This window comes from Perognathus longimembris, unplaced genomic scaffold, assembly GCF_023159225.1.
Source record: "Perognathus longimembris pacificus isolate PPM17 unplaced genomic scaffold, ASM2315922v1 HiC_scaffold_5290, whole genome shotgun sequence".
Classification (NCBI taxonomy): Eukaryota; Metazoa; Chordata; class Mammalia; order Rodentia; family Heteromyidae; genus Perognathus; species Perognathus longimembris.
In genome coordinates, this window is record NW_025960701.1 from 272,469 (window position 1) to 286,577 (window position 14,109).

Below are 14,109 nucleotides of genomic sequence, written 5' to 3' on the forward strand. Positions count from 1 at the left end.
GCACAGTGTCCCCACGCGCTGGGCTTGTGCAGGCAGTGCAGTGTCCCCACACGCTGGGCTTGTGCACAGTGTCCCCACGCGCTGGGCTTGTGCAGGCAGTGCAGTGTCCCCACACGCTGGGCTTGTGCACAGTGTCCCCACGCGCTGGGCTTGTGCAGGCAGTGCAGTGTCCCCACACGCTGGGCTTGTGCACAGTGTCCCCACGCGCTGGGCTTGTGCAGGCAGTGTCCCCACGCGCTGGGCTTGTGCAGGCAGTGTCCCCACGCGCTGGGCTTGTGCAGGCAGTGCAGTGTCCCCACACGCTGGGCTTGTGCACAGTGTCCCCACGCGCTGGGCTTGTGCAGTCAGCAGTGTCCCCACGCGCTGGGCTTGTGCAGGCAGTGTTCCCATGTGCTGGGCTTGTGCAGGCAGTGTCCCCACGCGCTGGGCTTGTGCAGTCAGCAGTGTCCCCACGCGCTGGGCTTGTGCACAGTGTCCCCACGCGCTGGGCTTGTGCAGTCAGCAGTGTCCCCACGCGCTGGGCTTGTGCAGGCAGTGCAGTGTCCCCACACGCTGGGCTTGTGCACAGTGTCCCCACGCGCTGGGCTTGTGCACAGTGTCCCCACGCGCTGGGCTTGTGCACAGTGTCCCCACGCGCTGGGCTTACGCGCTGGGCTTGTGCAGGCAGTGTCCCCACGCGCTGGGCTTGTGCACAGTGTCCCCACGTGCTAGGCTTGTGCACAGTGTCCCCACGCGCTGGGCTTGTGCAGGCAGTGCAGTGTCCCCACACGCTAGGCTTGTGCAGGCAGTGCAGTGTCCCCACGCGCTGGGCTTGTACACAGTGTCCCCACGCGCTGGGCTTGTGCAGGTAGTACAGTGTCCCCACACGCTGGGCTTGTGCACAGTGTCCCCACGCGCTGGGCTTGTGCAGGCAGTGCAGTGTCCCCACACGCTGGGCTTGTGCACAGTGTCCCCACGCGCTGGGCTTGTGCACAGTGTCCCCACACGCTGGGCTTGTGCAGGCAGTGCAGTGTCCCCACGCGCTGGGCTTGTGCAGGCAGTGTCCCCACACGCTGGGCTTGTGCACAGTGTCCCCACGCGCTGGGCTTGTGCAGGCAGTGTCCCCACACGCTGGGCTTGTGCAGGCAGTGTCCCCACACGCTGGGCTTGTGCAGGCAGTGTCCCCACACGCTGGGCTTGTGCACAGTGTCCCCACGCGCTGGGCTTGTGCAGGCAGTGCAGTGTCCCCACACGCTGGGCTTGTGCACAGTGTCCCCACGCGCTGGGCTTGTGCAGGTAGTACAGTGTCCCCACACGCTAGGCTTGTGCAGGCAGTGCAGTGTCCCCACGCGCTGGGCTTGTACACAGTGTCCCCACGCGCTGGGCTTGTGCAGGTAGTACAGTGTCCCCACACGCTGGGCTTGTGCACAGTGTCCCCACGCGCTGGGCTTGTGCAGGCAGTACAGTGTCCCCACACGCTGGGCTTGTGCACAGTGTCCCCACGCGCTGGGCTTGTGCAGGCAGTGCAGTGTCCCCACACGCTGGGCTTGTGCACAGTGTCCCCACGCGCTGGGCTTGTGCACAGTGTCCCCACACGCTGGGCTTGTGCACAGTGTCCCCACGCGCTGGGCTTGTGCAGGCAGTGCAGTGTCCCCACGCGCTGGGCTTGTGCACAGTGTCCCCACGCGCTGGGCTTGTGCACAGTGTCCCCACGCGCTGGGCTTGTGCACAGTGTCCCCACACGCTGGGCTTGTGCAATCAGCAGTGTCCCCACGCGCTAGGCTTGTGCACAGTGTCCCCACGCGCTGGGCTTGTACACAGTGTCCCCACGCGCTAGGCTTGTGCACAGTGTCCCCACACGCTGGGCTTGTGCAATCAGCAGTGTCCCCACGCGCTGGGCTTGTGCACAGTGTCCCCACGCGCTGGGCTTGTGCACAGTGTCCCCACACGCTAGGCTTGTGCACAGTGTCCCCACACGCTGGGCTTGTGCAATCAGCAGTGTCCCCACGCGCTAGGCTTGTGCACAGTGTCCCCACACACTGGGCTTGTGCAATCAGCAGTGTCCCCACGCGCTGGACTTGTGCAGGCAGTGTCCCCACGCGCTGGGCTTGTGCAGGCAGTGTCCCCACGCGCTGGGCTTGTGCAGTCAGCAGTGTCCCCACACGCTGGGCTTGTGCACAGTGTTCCCACACGCTGGGCTTATGCAGTCAGCAGTGTCCCCACGTGCTGGGCTTGTGCAGGCAGTGTCCCCACGCGCTGGGCTTGTGCATTCAGCAGTGTCCCCACGCGCTAGGCTTGTGCACAGTGTCCCCACGCGCTGGGCTTGTGCAGGTAGTACAGTGTCCCCACGCACTGGGCTGTGCAGGCAGTGCAGTGTCCCCACGCGCTGGGCTTGTGCACAGTGTCCCCACACGCTGGGCTTGTGCACAGTGTCCCCACACGCTGGGCTTGTGCAGGCAGTGTCCCAGCATCCTTAACCACCAGGTCCCATCCTGGCCTGGGCTGCAGAGCTGTTGACTGCCCCTGCTCATCTGGAGTGGTGTCTCTTTACCCCCGGCCCCCCACAGCATTTGCATGAGTCAGGGACACACTATTGAGGCATGCACACATCTGGGCACACACAGTTGGAGTGTCTCTTGAAGCCCCAGGCTTGCTGTTTGGACCTGTGCATCTGTGTTGGGACAGCCTCGTTGTTTCAAGCCTGAGGACTTGCTTTCAGTGGCTCTCCCTCGCAGTTCTCTGCAGACTTGCTCTCTAGATCTTAGTGTGAGGACTCGCACAAGTAACATTAGAAATCACCTTTGTGATGCGGGAGCAAGCTGCCTGGAACGATCCCTGGAGGAGATGAGGCTTTGCCAGCTGGCCCTGTGGCTGGAAAGCAGGTCCCGTACAGCTGGTGAACCCGCCCCGTGCGTGGGCTGCCCAGGCCCTTGCTGGGCCTTGGTCAGTGCTGCCCTCCGTCCCCCCCACAGCTGGGATGTGGACTGGGGACTGGAATGGCCCGGGATGGGTAACTACAGATGGTATTTGTTGGTTGTAATGGGCAGGGAATGGCAGGAGAGCGTTTTCTGTGATTTCACCTCTGAGGGTCACGAGCTCACCCCAAAGCAGAGAACACCTGGTATTTGTGAGCAGGTGCCCCTTGAAGCCACAGCTTCTGCAGCCCAGCAAGCCACGCCCCCTCCACGCCCAGCCCCGTGTCCCAGCCAATCCTGGCAAGCCACGCCCCCTCCCGTGTCCCAGCCAATCCCAGCAAGCCACGCCCCCTCCACGCCCAGCCCCGTGTCCCAGCCAATCCCGGCAAGCCACGCCCCCTCCACGCCCAACCCCGTGTCCCAGCCAATCCCGGCAAGCCACGCCCCCTCCCCGCCCAACCCTGTGTCCCAGCCAATCCCGGCAAGCCACGCCCCTCCCCGCCCGACTCCGTGTCCCAGCCAATCCCGGCAAGCCACGCCCCCTCCCCGCCCAACCCTGTGTCCCAGCCAATCCCGGAAAGGCACGCCCCCTCCACGCCCAACCCCGTGTCCCAGCCAATCCCGGAAAGGCACGCCCCCTCCACGCCGTGTCTCAGCCAATCTCGGAAAGGCACGCCCCCTCCACACCCAACCCCCGTGTCCCAGCCATCCCAACCCTGTGTCCCAGCCAATCCCGGAAAGGCACGCCCCCTCCGCGCCCAGCCCCGTGTCCCAGCCAATCCCGGAAAGCCACGCCCCCTCCACGCCCGTGTCCCAGCCAATCCCGGAAAGGCACGCCCCCTCCACGCCCAACCCCGTGTCCCAGCCAATCCCGGCAAGGCACGCCCCCTCCACGCCCAGCCCCGTGTCCCAGCCAATCCCGAAAGGCACGCCCCCTCCACGCCCAACCCCGTGTCCCAGCCAATCCCGGAAAGGCACGCCCCCTCCACGCCCAGCCCCGCGTCGGGCTGGGTGGCAGTGTTGTCATCACACTTCCGGCTGAGGTCAGGGGGCTGAGGAGGGGTGCCAGCGGGAATAGTGTGCAGTTGAGACTGGAGGTCACATCTCACCACCCCTCGCGTGTTACAGCCCTCGGGGGCCGTTCTGGGCCAGGCTCCGACTTCAGTGAGGGGAGGACGTGGGGCCCAGGACGCATCCAGGCCACCTGCGAGGAGTGGACGACGCCTGGCGACTACACGGCAGTCTCCGTCCACGCTGTTTACGTGTGTGCTTTGGAACTTTCTAGGTTGAGAATGATATTTCTGCATTCACCTATGAAAAGACACTGATGATGGAGCAGAGATCCCAGATGCTGAAGCAGATGCAACTGTCTAAGACTGAGCGGGAGAGAGAGGTGAGTGAGCAGAGACCTGGAGCCCAGGCCCTTCCAGGGCACAGGCTGTGTGTTCAAGGCTCAGAACACTGTGACTGTGTGTGTGTCCAGGGTCCAGAACACAGTGACTGTGTGTGTGTGTCCAGTGTCCAGAACACTGGGACTGTGTGTGTGTGTGTGTCCAGGGTCCAGAACACAGTGACTGTGTGTGTGTGTCCAGGGTCCAGAACACTGGGACTGTGTGTGTGTGTGTGTCCAGGGTCCAGAACACAGTGACTGTGTGTGTGTGTCCAGGGTCCAGAACACTGGGACTGTGTGTGTGTGTGTCCAGGGTCCAGAACACGGTGACTGTGTGTGTGTGTCCAGGGTCCAGAACACTGGGACTGTGTGTGTGTGTGTCCAGGGTCCAGAACACGGTGACTGTGTGTCCAAGGGTGAATGGAAGACAGGCACAGTCATGTGTTTGGGGGATGAGAACTGAGGTCAGTGCAGGGGCCTGTGTAGAAGGACAGCACACCGAGGTGGTGCCCACCCTCCATCCCCCCCAGCAGAGATTACAGGAGTCCCGGGCTCTAGGGTGGCAGAGTGTGGGAGGCACCCAGAAGTTACCCCTGGTCCCCTCCCACGCTTAGAGAGCATCGGGAAGCCTCATTTCTTCTGGCACATGACAGTGCTTTTGTGTAGAAGCGTCTCTGACCGGACTGCTCACCCACTGAGGCTTCCACCCCCTTTTTCTGGTCTGGGTAGGTGGCATTGCCACTGGCCCTGGCCCAGTCCAGCCTGCCAGTGCCTGGACCACAGGCGTTAGAGCACCTAGGATGCCAGTGTCAGGACGAGCCGGGCGTGGAGCTGGAGTCTCAGGGATTGCCGCCTTGAACCCCGGCCTGCTGTCTCTGGTCTGGTCTGCCGAGGCGCATCTTTTATCTGATGTCCATCTTCCCTGCAGCATCCTGGCTGAGCAGCCCCTGGCTTCAGACATTGCCTGCTTCCTCTCGCCTCTCCCAGAGACAAGAGCCCTGGGAGAGGTGCAGTCGAAGGAGCCATGTCACAGGAGTGGCGCTCGGCCAGTGTCCCCTCACGTCCCTACAGCTCTGGGTGCCTCCTCTCCGGGGCATTCTGTTAGGAAGGTGAGAAGAGGCAGAAGGGAGCACAGGATCAGTCTGGAAGCCCAGGCCCCTGTGGAGGACCCTGGATCAGGGTCCTGGTCAGCTCTTCACCAGGCCCTGGCTCGCTGGACGGCCTGGCACACCGTTAGGCTTCCTGCGGGTGGCACTACTAAGTCCTGCCTCCCCCTGCCAGGCCCAGCTGATCCATGACCGGAACACCGCATCTCACACCATGGCCACTGCCAGGACCCAGGCCCCCTCCACCCCGGACAGAGTGCAGATGACATGGACAAAGGAGAAGCTGATCGCAGAGAAGCACAGGAACAAGGACCCGGGTGCCTCTGGGTTTAAAGACCTCTTCAGCCTGAAGCCGTGAGTGCCACTGGGTCATTGGGGGACAGAGCCCGACAGAGCCCAACTGAGGTGGGGTCAGAACCTGGCAGAGCCCGCCAGCGGTGGGGACAGGCCTGCGGTGGGGACAGGCTCAGACTGCCCAGTTAGGGCGGGCCCGCGGTGGGGACAGGCTCTTACTGCCCACCGAGGGCGGGCCTGTGGTGGGGACAGGCTCAGACTGCCCAGTTAGGGCGGGCCTGTGGTGGGACAGGCTCTGACTGCCCACCGAGAGTGGGCCTGCTGTGGGGACAGGCTCTGACTGCCCAGTTAGGGCGGGCCTGTGGTGGGGACAGGCCTGCCGTGGGGACAGGCTCTGACTGCCCACCAAGAGTGGGCCTGCGGTGGGGACAGGGCCTGACTGCCCACCGAGAGTGGGCCTGTGGTGGGGACAGGCTCTGACTGCCCGCTGAGGAGCTTTCAGGTGGCTCATCAACCAGTGGACCCATTGGAATAGGAGCCAGGCCAAGGCTGTCTGTCTGCTTAGTACCACTGCCGTTAGGGCAGGGCCTGTGCCCGGCAGAGAGCTGCATCAGCTCAGAAGGGTGCGGCTTTGCGGCAGACTCAGCTCCTCGCCCTTCCTAGGTGGAGTGCTGAGAATGCGCAAGGCTTTAAGGGCTGGCTGCCAGGAGCTCTGGGCTGTGGAGGGAGCTGATCCAGTCGACAGAGCCCTAGGAGGGCCAGAGCTCTTCCTTAGTGGGTCTTAGGTGGTGGGGCTGACCCTGAAGGCCTGGGTTCCTGGAGGGCTGTTAGGGTGGGATCCCAGGAGAAGGGCAGGGGTCAGCTGTTTGCGCCTGGTGTGCATTGGGGTATGGTACCTTGGGACTAACCACTCTGTTCTTCTCTTCTGTGTAGAGAATGGGGAAACCTGTAAGTCCACCTACCTTGCCGAGCTGCCCCTAGTCTCAGTTGCTGTGCGTGCCTGTGTGTGTGCAGCCCTGTGCCCTCCGTGTGTACAGCTCTGTATATGCACGTCCCTGTGCATGCACAACTCCGTGCGCATGGCCTTGTGTGTGGGTGGCCCTGTGTGTGTGCAGCCTTGCACACGTGGGCCTATATGTATGTGCATAGACAGCACTGTGTTCCACATCCTCGTGTGTGTGCACCCCTGCGTGTCAGCTGAGTGTGCCCAGCTCTGTGTGTACTCCCCTGTACACGTATAGTGTTCTGTTTGCCCTGCTCTTCTTGAAGTGGCCAAGGGTGTCTACGCTCAAAATGGCCTTCGGAGGTGCTCCCACTGACTCGTCCTGAGCTGCTCTGACAGGAAGCAGGAGCGGAGTGCATCTCCTCCCATCCCTTGGGCACAGCGCACCCTACCCTGCCACCTCCAGCAGAACGGGGTGTGGGTAGATCCTTACGTCAGCATCTGAGCTCCAGGGCTGGGGGCCCAGGCGAGGGTATCCCAAGAGCAGGGGGCTTCCTGGGCAGACACGGAGACCGTGGCCTGTCTGGCCCTTTGTCCGTGTGTCTCCCTGCCCTGGCCCTTTCGCCTCGCAAGCGGATAGCAACCAGGGCAGTGTTAGAGTTGGGTGCTAGTGACTTCATGATCACACCCGACTCGCTCACACCAGGAAAACCCCAAGAAATTTGACCTATCTGGGGTCGTACGAATCTCCTGCATACAGGACCTTTGCGTTCTGCTTTTCTCCATAAATTGGAACATGCTCCCAAAGGGTTTAAACTGAACAGCCACAACAGGAGAAGAGCCCGGCTGACACAGGACGCAGGCGCGCTCCGCACAGATCCCTGAGGACAGGCGCGCTGGAAGGAGTGGGGTGGGGGTCGGGGTGGCCGTGGTTCTCCTGCAGCTGGGCTTGACCTCCTTGGCTCAGAAGTCAGCCTGGGTGTGAGGTGTGCTTCCTTCTGACGGCGCTTGGGGGGCGTCCGCGCACGTGCGTGCGTGTGTGTGCGTGTGTGTGTATGCACATCCATATGCTTATGTATACCGGCTATGTGCATGTTGCACATGCACTCATTAATGTGCGTGTTGGTGCTGAGTCTCTCCTCCCTCTCTGTGTCTTGGCCTGTCTGGGGTGGCTTCTAGCTGCCAGCTACAGCTGTGACTGCTCAGCTCTGCTCTCGGGCTGCTGTGTGGACACGGCCCTAGACTCCCTGCCTAGGAAATGTCACTGGAGTCAGCTGTCCAGGGGGCCTGTCCCTCCTCATGCATGCAGATCTGCCGGGCAGTCACACCGTCTTCAGTTGGCTTCTGGAACCTCCTGCAGCCAGGTCCACACCTGTGCCCTCCCCACCACAGGCCTGCGTGCTACACAGGCCGTCTTAGGTCTGCTGCTGGACAAGCTCGGGACCTATGGCCTTTGCAGGAGCTAGGGATGCGGCTTTCCTTCTTTCTTTTCCCTCCCTCCCTCCCTCCCTCCCTCTATCACTGGAGACCCAGCTCCAGTTTTGACTTTTGGAAGTTCATTGGAGGTAAGAGTGTCATGGACATTCCTGCCCAGGCCGGCTTTGAACTGCAGTCCTCAGATCTCAGCCTCCTGGGTAACTAGGTTTATAGACGTGCACCACCAGCACCCAGCAGGTTCTGTTTTCCTGGATGGTGGTTTCACCAAATTAAACTGTGATTTCACCAAATTAAACTAGCGAAAGAGAAAGAGCCCACTGACCTGGTCTTTGCTTAGTAATTGGCTGTTAGTTTACAAGCTGTTGTATTGGCTTAAGGGTTGGGTTGGTGAAAGGGCATGGGTCTGAGATCTCAGGGCCTTTCTCTGGCTGCAGATGGCAGCCTCTGTTGCTTGTCCTGTGTTTGAGGCATAGGCGGTTCCCACTCAGGAGATCTGCATCTGAGAGCGTGTGGTTGGATTGGCTGGCTGGCCCTCAGCAGCACGAGGGGCAGGTGCTCCAGGTGGGCAGCACCTGCAGCAGACCTTCCCAGAGAGGCTTCCTGAGTCTGACGGGGTCTCCCTGGATCCCGGGAGGGGCACTGTGTCCACCTGCTGGAGGACCTGGAGGGTACTCAGAAGGTCAGGCCTCTGCCTGAGGTAGCCAAGCACCTGTGTGCAGGGAGTGCACATTTGCAGCATCACCTCACTTAAGTGGTTGCAGCCTGGGGGGCCACCACCGGGTCTGACCACCAGAACGCTGGGAAGGGCAGCAAGGACACAGGGCCCAGAGCACACAGTGCAGGGGAGCCGGGACACCGCTCCCCAGCACAGAGGCTCTTGCTCTTCCGTCGGGTGCGAGCCTGACTCTCCTGGACACGGACCTGTGTGTGGGTGCTCAGTTGCTGGCTCACACTTCAGTGCTTCCCGTGGGGGCAGGATGTGAACAGGGAGGGGTCAGGGTCCACAGTCCTTCCCCTGGCCCCTGGGCAGCTGCTGTGTTCTGGCTCTGCTTCTGCCCCTGTTGACAGCCGCTTTGTAGCTAGCTCTGCAGGTGTCGTTTGCCAGGTGTGTCTAGCTGACAGCTGCTTTGTATAGCTCTGCAGGTGTCGTTTGCCAGGTGTGTCTAGCTGACGCCGCTTCCCTGTGCAGTTGTCAGAAGCTTGGCAGCTTAGAGGCTCGATTCTAGAATGCCGTAGGCCTCCACGGCTGTTAGCAGATGATTTTTTGCGTGGAATCGCCTCCTCCGAGCGGGGAACTCGTCTGACCCCGGCCTTCCTCACGCTTTCAAGCACTGTGGGCAGGTCAGGCTGGCCCAAGGCCTTGCCCACCCACGGCGACGCCCCTCCCGCAGGGACCAGTCCAACGTCAGGAGGATGCACACGGCCGTGAAGCTCAATGGGGTGGTGCTCAGCAAGTCCCAGGATGCCCAGCTCGTCCTGCTGAACATGCCAGGGCCCCCCAGAAACCGGCAGGGCGATGAGAACTGTATCCTTCACTGCAGAGTGCTCACGGGAGGTGTGGGGTGAGGGTGCTGCTGGGCCCGTTAGGATTGTGGGGGCGGGGAGGGGGCGGGGCCTGTTCCTTCTGCCCAGAGGCCCCCCGAGGTAGCGTGGTGACCTGACACGGGGTGGGGTGCGGGGCTCCCAGTCATCTCACTCCTCGCTGCCCACCCTTGCATCGCTCTGGAGCCCTGGGAGGTGGGGACAGGCAGAGTCTGGGCCTGGCCCTACGACCGGCACGGATCCTGCGGCAGACAGGGAGGGGTGGGAGTTGGGCCCCTGGCTTTTGAGCCGCCGGAGGCCAGGAAGTACGACCTGGGCTGTAGGAGCGCTGGCTCTGGAGAGCTTGATTTGTGTTGCTGGTTGGTGCGCAGACTGCAGGAGGAGGGGCTACGGATAGCGAAGGAAAGGCAGTCTTCCATGGCGAAAATGGATGCCGGTTGGGGAACTAGCACACAGACCGTCCGGCAGGATGCCCGTGGAGTGGGCAGACCTCTAGGCTGGGGGAGAACCTTTCATTCCCACCACGACTGCTTGAGTACTTAGAACCTCATTTGCAGGCCATACAGAACTGCCAACCGGCAGGTGGCCCCGGCAGCAGAGGGAGAGACTGACTGCCCACCGTGCACCGGATGGCTTAGCGGGTCTGACGCACCCTCTCCTGGCTCCAGGAGCAGCTCAGCCCCTGCCTCCCCACACAGACCCGGTCCCTGTTTGGTTGGTTGAGGGGACACGAGCTGTACGCGCAGCCGGTGCCAGCCTGGGTTCCTGAGCCAGAATGGGGCACCTGTGTGCCCACCAGGGCAGTCCTGAGGGTCCCCCTTCATGAGATCCTGGGCCTTAGATTTGAGGGGGCAAGTCCACAGGCCATAGTGGGGTGTCCTGGGTGCGACACAGGGGCCGTGGCAGGGAAGGGGTCGTGGGCCAGCCTGGTGTGCCAGGACCCCTCCCGTCTGGTCGCGTGGCAGACTTTGGAGAGGTGCCTGTCCTTGCCCCCGCTCGCCTAACCCTTGGGAAGCGATAGCTACTTGCTCTTTCCAGGACGCTCCCCTTCCTGGGGCCCCCAGATCTCCCCCACCCCACAGGTCTACCTTTCTCTGATGCCTGGGCCACTTAACCGAAGCTGTGTCATCAGCAGCATTACCCTCAGTGTAACCCAGGTGAGGTTGTACGGCCTTAATGCTGCCCCACAGATATGGAGTTTCTTGAGGTCTTGACCGAGGGGCTCAACAGGGTCCTGTTGGTCCGAGGCGGTGGACGAGAGGTCATCACCATCTACTCGTAACGCCTGACAACACCGAGGACAGTGCCAGCAGCCTGGAGCCAGGCTCAGACTCACCAAGACGCCACGCCGGGGTGGGGGCCGCCCTGTCCTGTGTGGCTTCCCCCAGCCCTGCCACTGGCTAGGGTGCCACGCCGTGGCATCCTCTAGGTGGAAGGTGTTCCTGGCAGTGCTGAGAGGGCAGGTGCAGGACTGGGGAGTTCTTTGCAAACTTAGTCATCTAGGGCAAAACTGAGGTTGGTGGGTTGGGACCCGAGAATGGCCACTGCCCACCAAGAGTCCTTCCCAGACTCCACCTCCAGCTTCCAGGATCGCCCGTCCATAGCAGCGTAGTCCAGTCACGTGTTAGTTACATTTCACTTCTACCCTGTTCCGAACCTTCGTGGAGAAGCACACGGTCCCTCTGAGCCGGAGGCTGAAGGCCGGGCCCGGCCGCAGGTCCCTGCAGGCTTCTCCGCCTCCTCGGTGCCTCGGTCGCATGTTTGCGGGCTGGGCAGGGCGCCAGGGGCTGCCCCCTCCGTGCCCCCTGAGCGCACCCCTCCTCGTGGGACACACCCGTCCACACCCCACAGGTAGGCTGTGGGCCGCAGCCACCTGGAAGGGAGGAGCCTCGTGTGTCAGGAGGAGGAGGTCATGTGGGCTACCTACCAGTAGTGTTCAGTCTGGGCTTTTCTCCTTTCGTGGGAACCCAGCCACTTTGCTTTGGAAGCGCGATGGGTCTCAGCCTGAGTTCGCAGTCAGTGCAGAGACCCCGGTGCCACGGGCAGAGTCTAAATGTTGTGATGCCGCCCCGCTGCCCCCTGCAGCGGCACTGCCCGCCCGAGGTGGCGCACCCCCTCCGCCCCAGCCTTCAGGGAGACCGCCCGGGCCGAGCCCTGGGTCCGCCTCAGGGAGGCCTCGTGGCCCCGCCCGGGCCATGTGCCTCACACAGTAGGGCGGCAGAGCCCTCTGCTTTCCAGGGCCCGACAGATTTGCACTTTACCCTCAAGCCTCGCCTTGTAGGTCCTGTTCTGTCCCTCGAGCTGTGGGTCGTGGCAGCAATCCGTGCCTCCTGTTCTGTATGGCATATTTATTTATTTAACGCCCCGGTGGGGTGGTGGTGTTGTCCGTGAAGGGGGTGGATATGGCCAGGCCGGGTTGTCTGGCTTCCGGGTGCCCGAGAGAACCCGCCCTGCCTGTGGAGCTGGGGAAGGGCGGAGCCTCCCAGGGGCTGTCTTGGCCACCGAGAGGGACAGCGCACCCGTCAGGGCTGCCCGCAGCAGGCCAGTGCCACCCACCCGGCCCGGGCCTCCTTGCTCCTTCCCTCTGGGGCTTAGGTCTGGGTGAAGGCAGATCCCCCAGCCCCGGGCACAGGCAGGACACCTTGGCCAGCACAGGAAACAGACCCTGGGTGGCAGAGCACGGCTCCAGTCCCAAGTCTCCATTCGCCGCAGCTGCCTGCCAAGCCGTAGGCCCCTCCGTGCCTGGTCTCCTCCCTGACAAACTCCGCGACCCCAGTAACCATAGCCATGCAGAATTGAATTCATAGTGTCGGTTGTTTTTTAATTTTTAGGTTCTTGTCTTTGTATGATTTTTGTTAGTAGAAGAATAAAGTTCTGAAATTCGAGTGCTTAGGAAACCCGACTCGCCTATTTTACTGTGAAGTTAAAAATAACTAGAGAAAACGCACACCCCGTCTCCTTCCTGGGTTCCTGCAGGCTGAGTGTTGAGGCCCGGCTTGAGTGACACTGGAGAGGAGGGGAGGGGGGGGAGGGGAGGGGAGTCAGAGCCCCGGGCCCCAGCTCGGTGGAGTGCCTGGAGTTCCTCTTACCATGAGCAATATTTCTGAGCTTTCATTGTTTGAATTTTCTCATAGTAGTACAAGAAACCCCGTGGCACAGGTATAGTGCAGGGTGTGTGCGTGCGTGTGTGCGCCCGTGTCCTCTTTACGTGGGAGCAGAGGCAGACATGGTCTCCAGCACACACTTCCTCCCGATGGCCGTGCACGGGCCATGCCTGTGGCCACTTGTGTAAGCGAACTCACCGTGGCTCTTTGGAACGCTTGTTTCAATGCAAGGTGCGACGTATCATTAAATGTATATTTTTATTACGCGAGAAGGAAATCCTAACCACCCGTCGGCCATCCATTTGGGGTTTTTTAGGAATGATGCAGGAGGCTGGTGTGGAGACACAAGCTGTGCGAGCCGTTACCTCCTGTGGCCCTGCCGGCAGCCGAGCGCCTGCTCTGAGGAGAGGCCCCGGTAGCGCCTGCTCTGGGGAGAGGCCCCGGCAGCGCCTGCTCTGAGGAGAGGCCCCGGCATCGCCTGCTCTGAGGAGAGGCCCCGGCAGCGCCTGCTCTGAGGAGAGGCCCCGGCAGCGCCTGCTCTGAGGAGAGGCAGAGGCCCCGGCAGCGCCTGCTCTGGGGAGAGGCAGAGGCCCCGGCAGCGCCTGCTCTGAGGAGAGGCCCCGGCAGCGCCTGCTCTGAGGAGAGGCCCCGGCAGCGCCTGCTCTGAGGAGAGGCCCCGGCAGCGCCTGCTCTGGGGAGAGGCAGAGGCCCCGGCAGTGCCTGCTCTGGGGAGAGGCCCCGGCATCGCCTGCTCTGAGGAGAGGCCCCGGTAGCGCCTGCTCTGAGGAGAGGCCCCGGTAGCGCCTGCTCTGAGGAGAGGCAGAGGCCCCGGCAGCGCCTGCTCTGGGGAGAGGCAGAGGCCCCGGCAGCGCCTGCTCTGAGGAGAGGCAGAGGCCCCGGCAGCGCCTGCTCTGAGGAGAGGCCCCGGCAGCGCCTGCTCTGAGGAGAGGCAGAGGCCCCGGCAGCGCCTGCTCTGGGGAGAGGCAGAGGCCCCGGCAGCGCCTGCTCTGAGGAGAGGCCCCGGCAGCGCCTGCTCTGAGGAGAGGCCCCGGTAGCGCCTGCTCTGAGGAGAGGCCCCGGCAGCGCCTGCTCTGGGGAGAGGCCCCGGCAGCGCCTGCTGTGAGGAGAGGCCCCGGCAGCGCCTGCTGTGAGGAGAGGCCCCGGCAGCGCCTGCTCTGAGGAGAGGCCCCGGCAGCGCCTGCTGTGAGGAGAGGCCCCGGCATCGCCTGCTCTGAGGAGAGGCCCCGGCAGCGCCCGCTCTGGGGAGAGGCCCCGGCAGCGCCCGCTCTGGGGAGAGGCCCCGGCAGCGCCTGCTCTGGGGAGAGGCCCCGGCAGCGCCTGCTCTGAGGAGAGGCCCCGGCAGCGCCTGCTGTGAGGAGAGGCCCCGGCAGCGCCTGCT

General features: G+C 62.9%; 1 protein-coding gene across 2 annotated transcripts in view; it reads left to right on the forward strand.

The window, feature by feature from the left end:
• The window catches only part of LOC125345086 (solute carrier family 12 member 7), a 48,754-nt gene extending 37,781 nt beyond the window's left edge, over positions 1 to 10,973 (forward strand). The window contains exons 21-25 of one of the 2 annotated variants that reach the window (XM_048337329.1): positions 4,180 to 4,287; positions 5,566 to 5,744; positions 6,618 to 6,632; positions 9,456 to 9,589; positions 10,797 to 10,973. In XM_048337329.1, the coding sequence (XP_048193286.1) occupies positions 4,180 to 4,287; positions 5,566 to 5,744; positions 6,618 to 6,632; positions 9,456 to 9,589; positions 10,797 to 10,888 (528 nt within the window). In that variant the 3' untranslated portion in view covers positions 10,889 to 10,973. The remainder of the gene's footprint in view (positions 1 to 4,179; positions 4,288 to 5,565; positions 5,745 to 6,617; positions 6,633 to 9,455; positions 9,590 to 10,796) is intronic. The other variant, XM_048337328.1, reaches the window with a different exon arrangement.
• Positions 10,974 to 14,109: the final 3,136 nt, after the last annotated feature.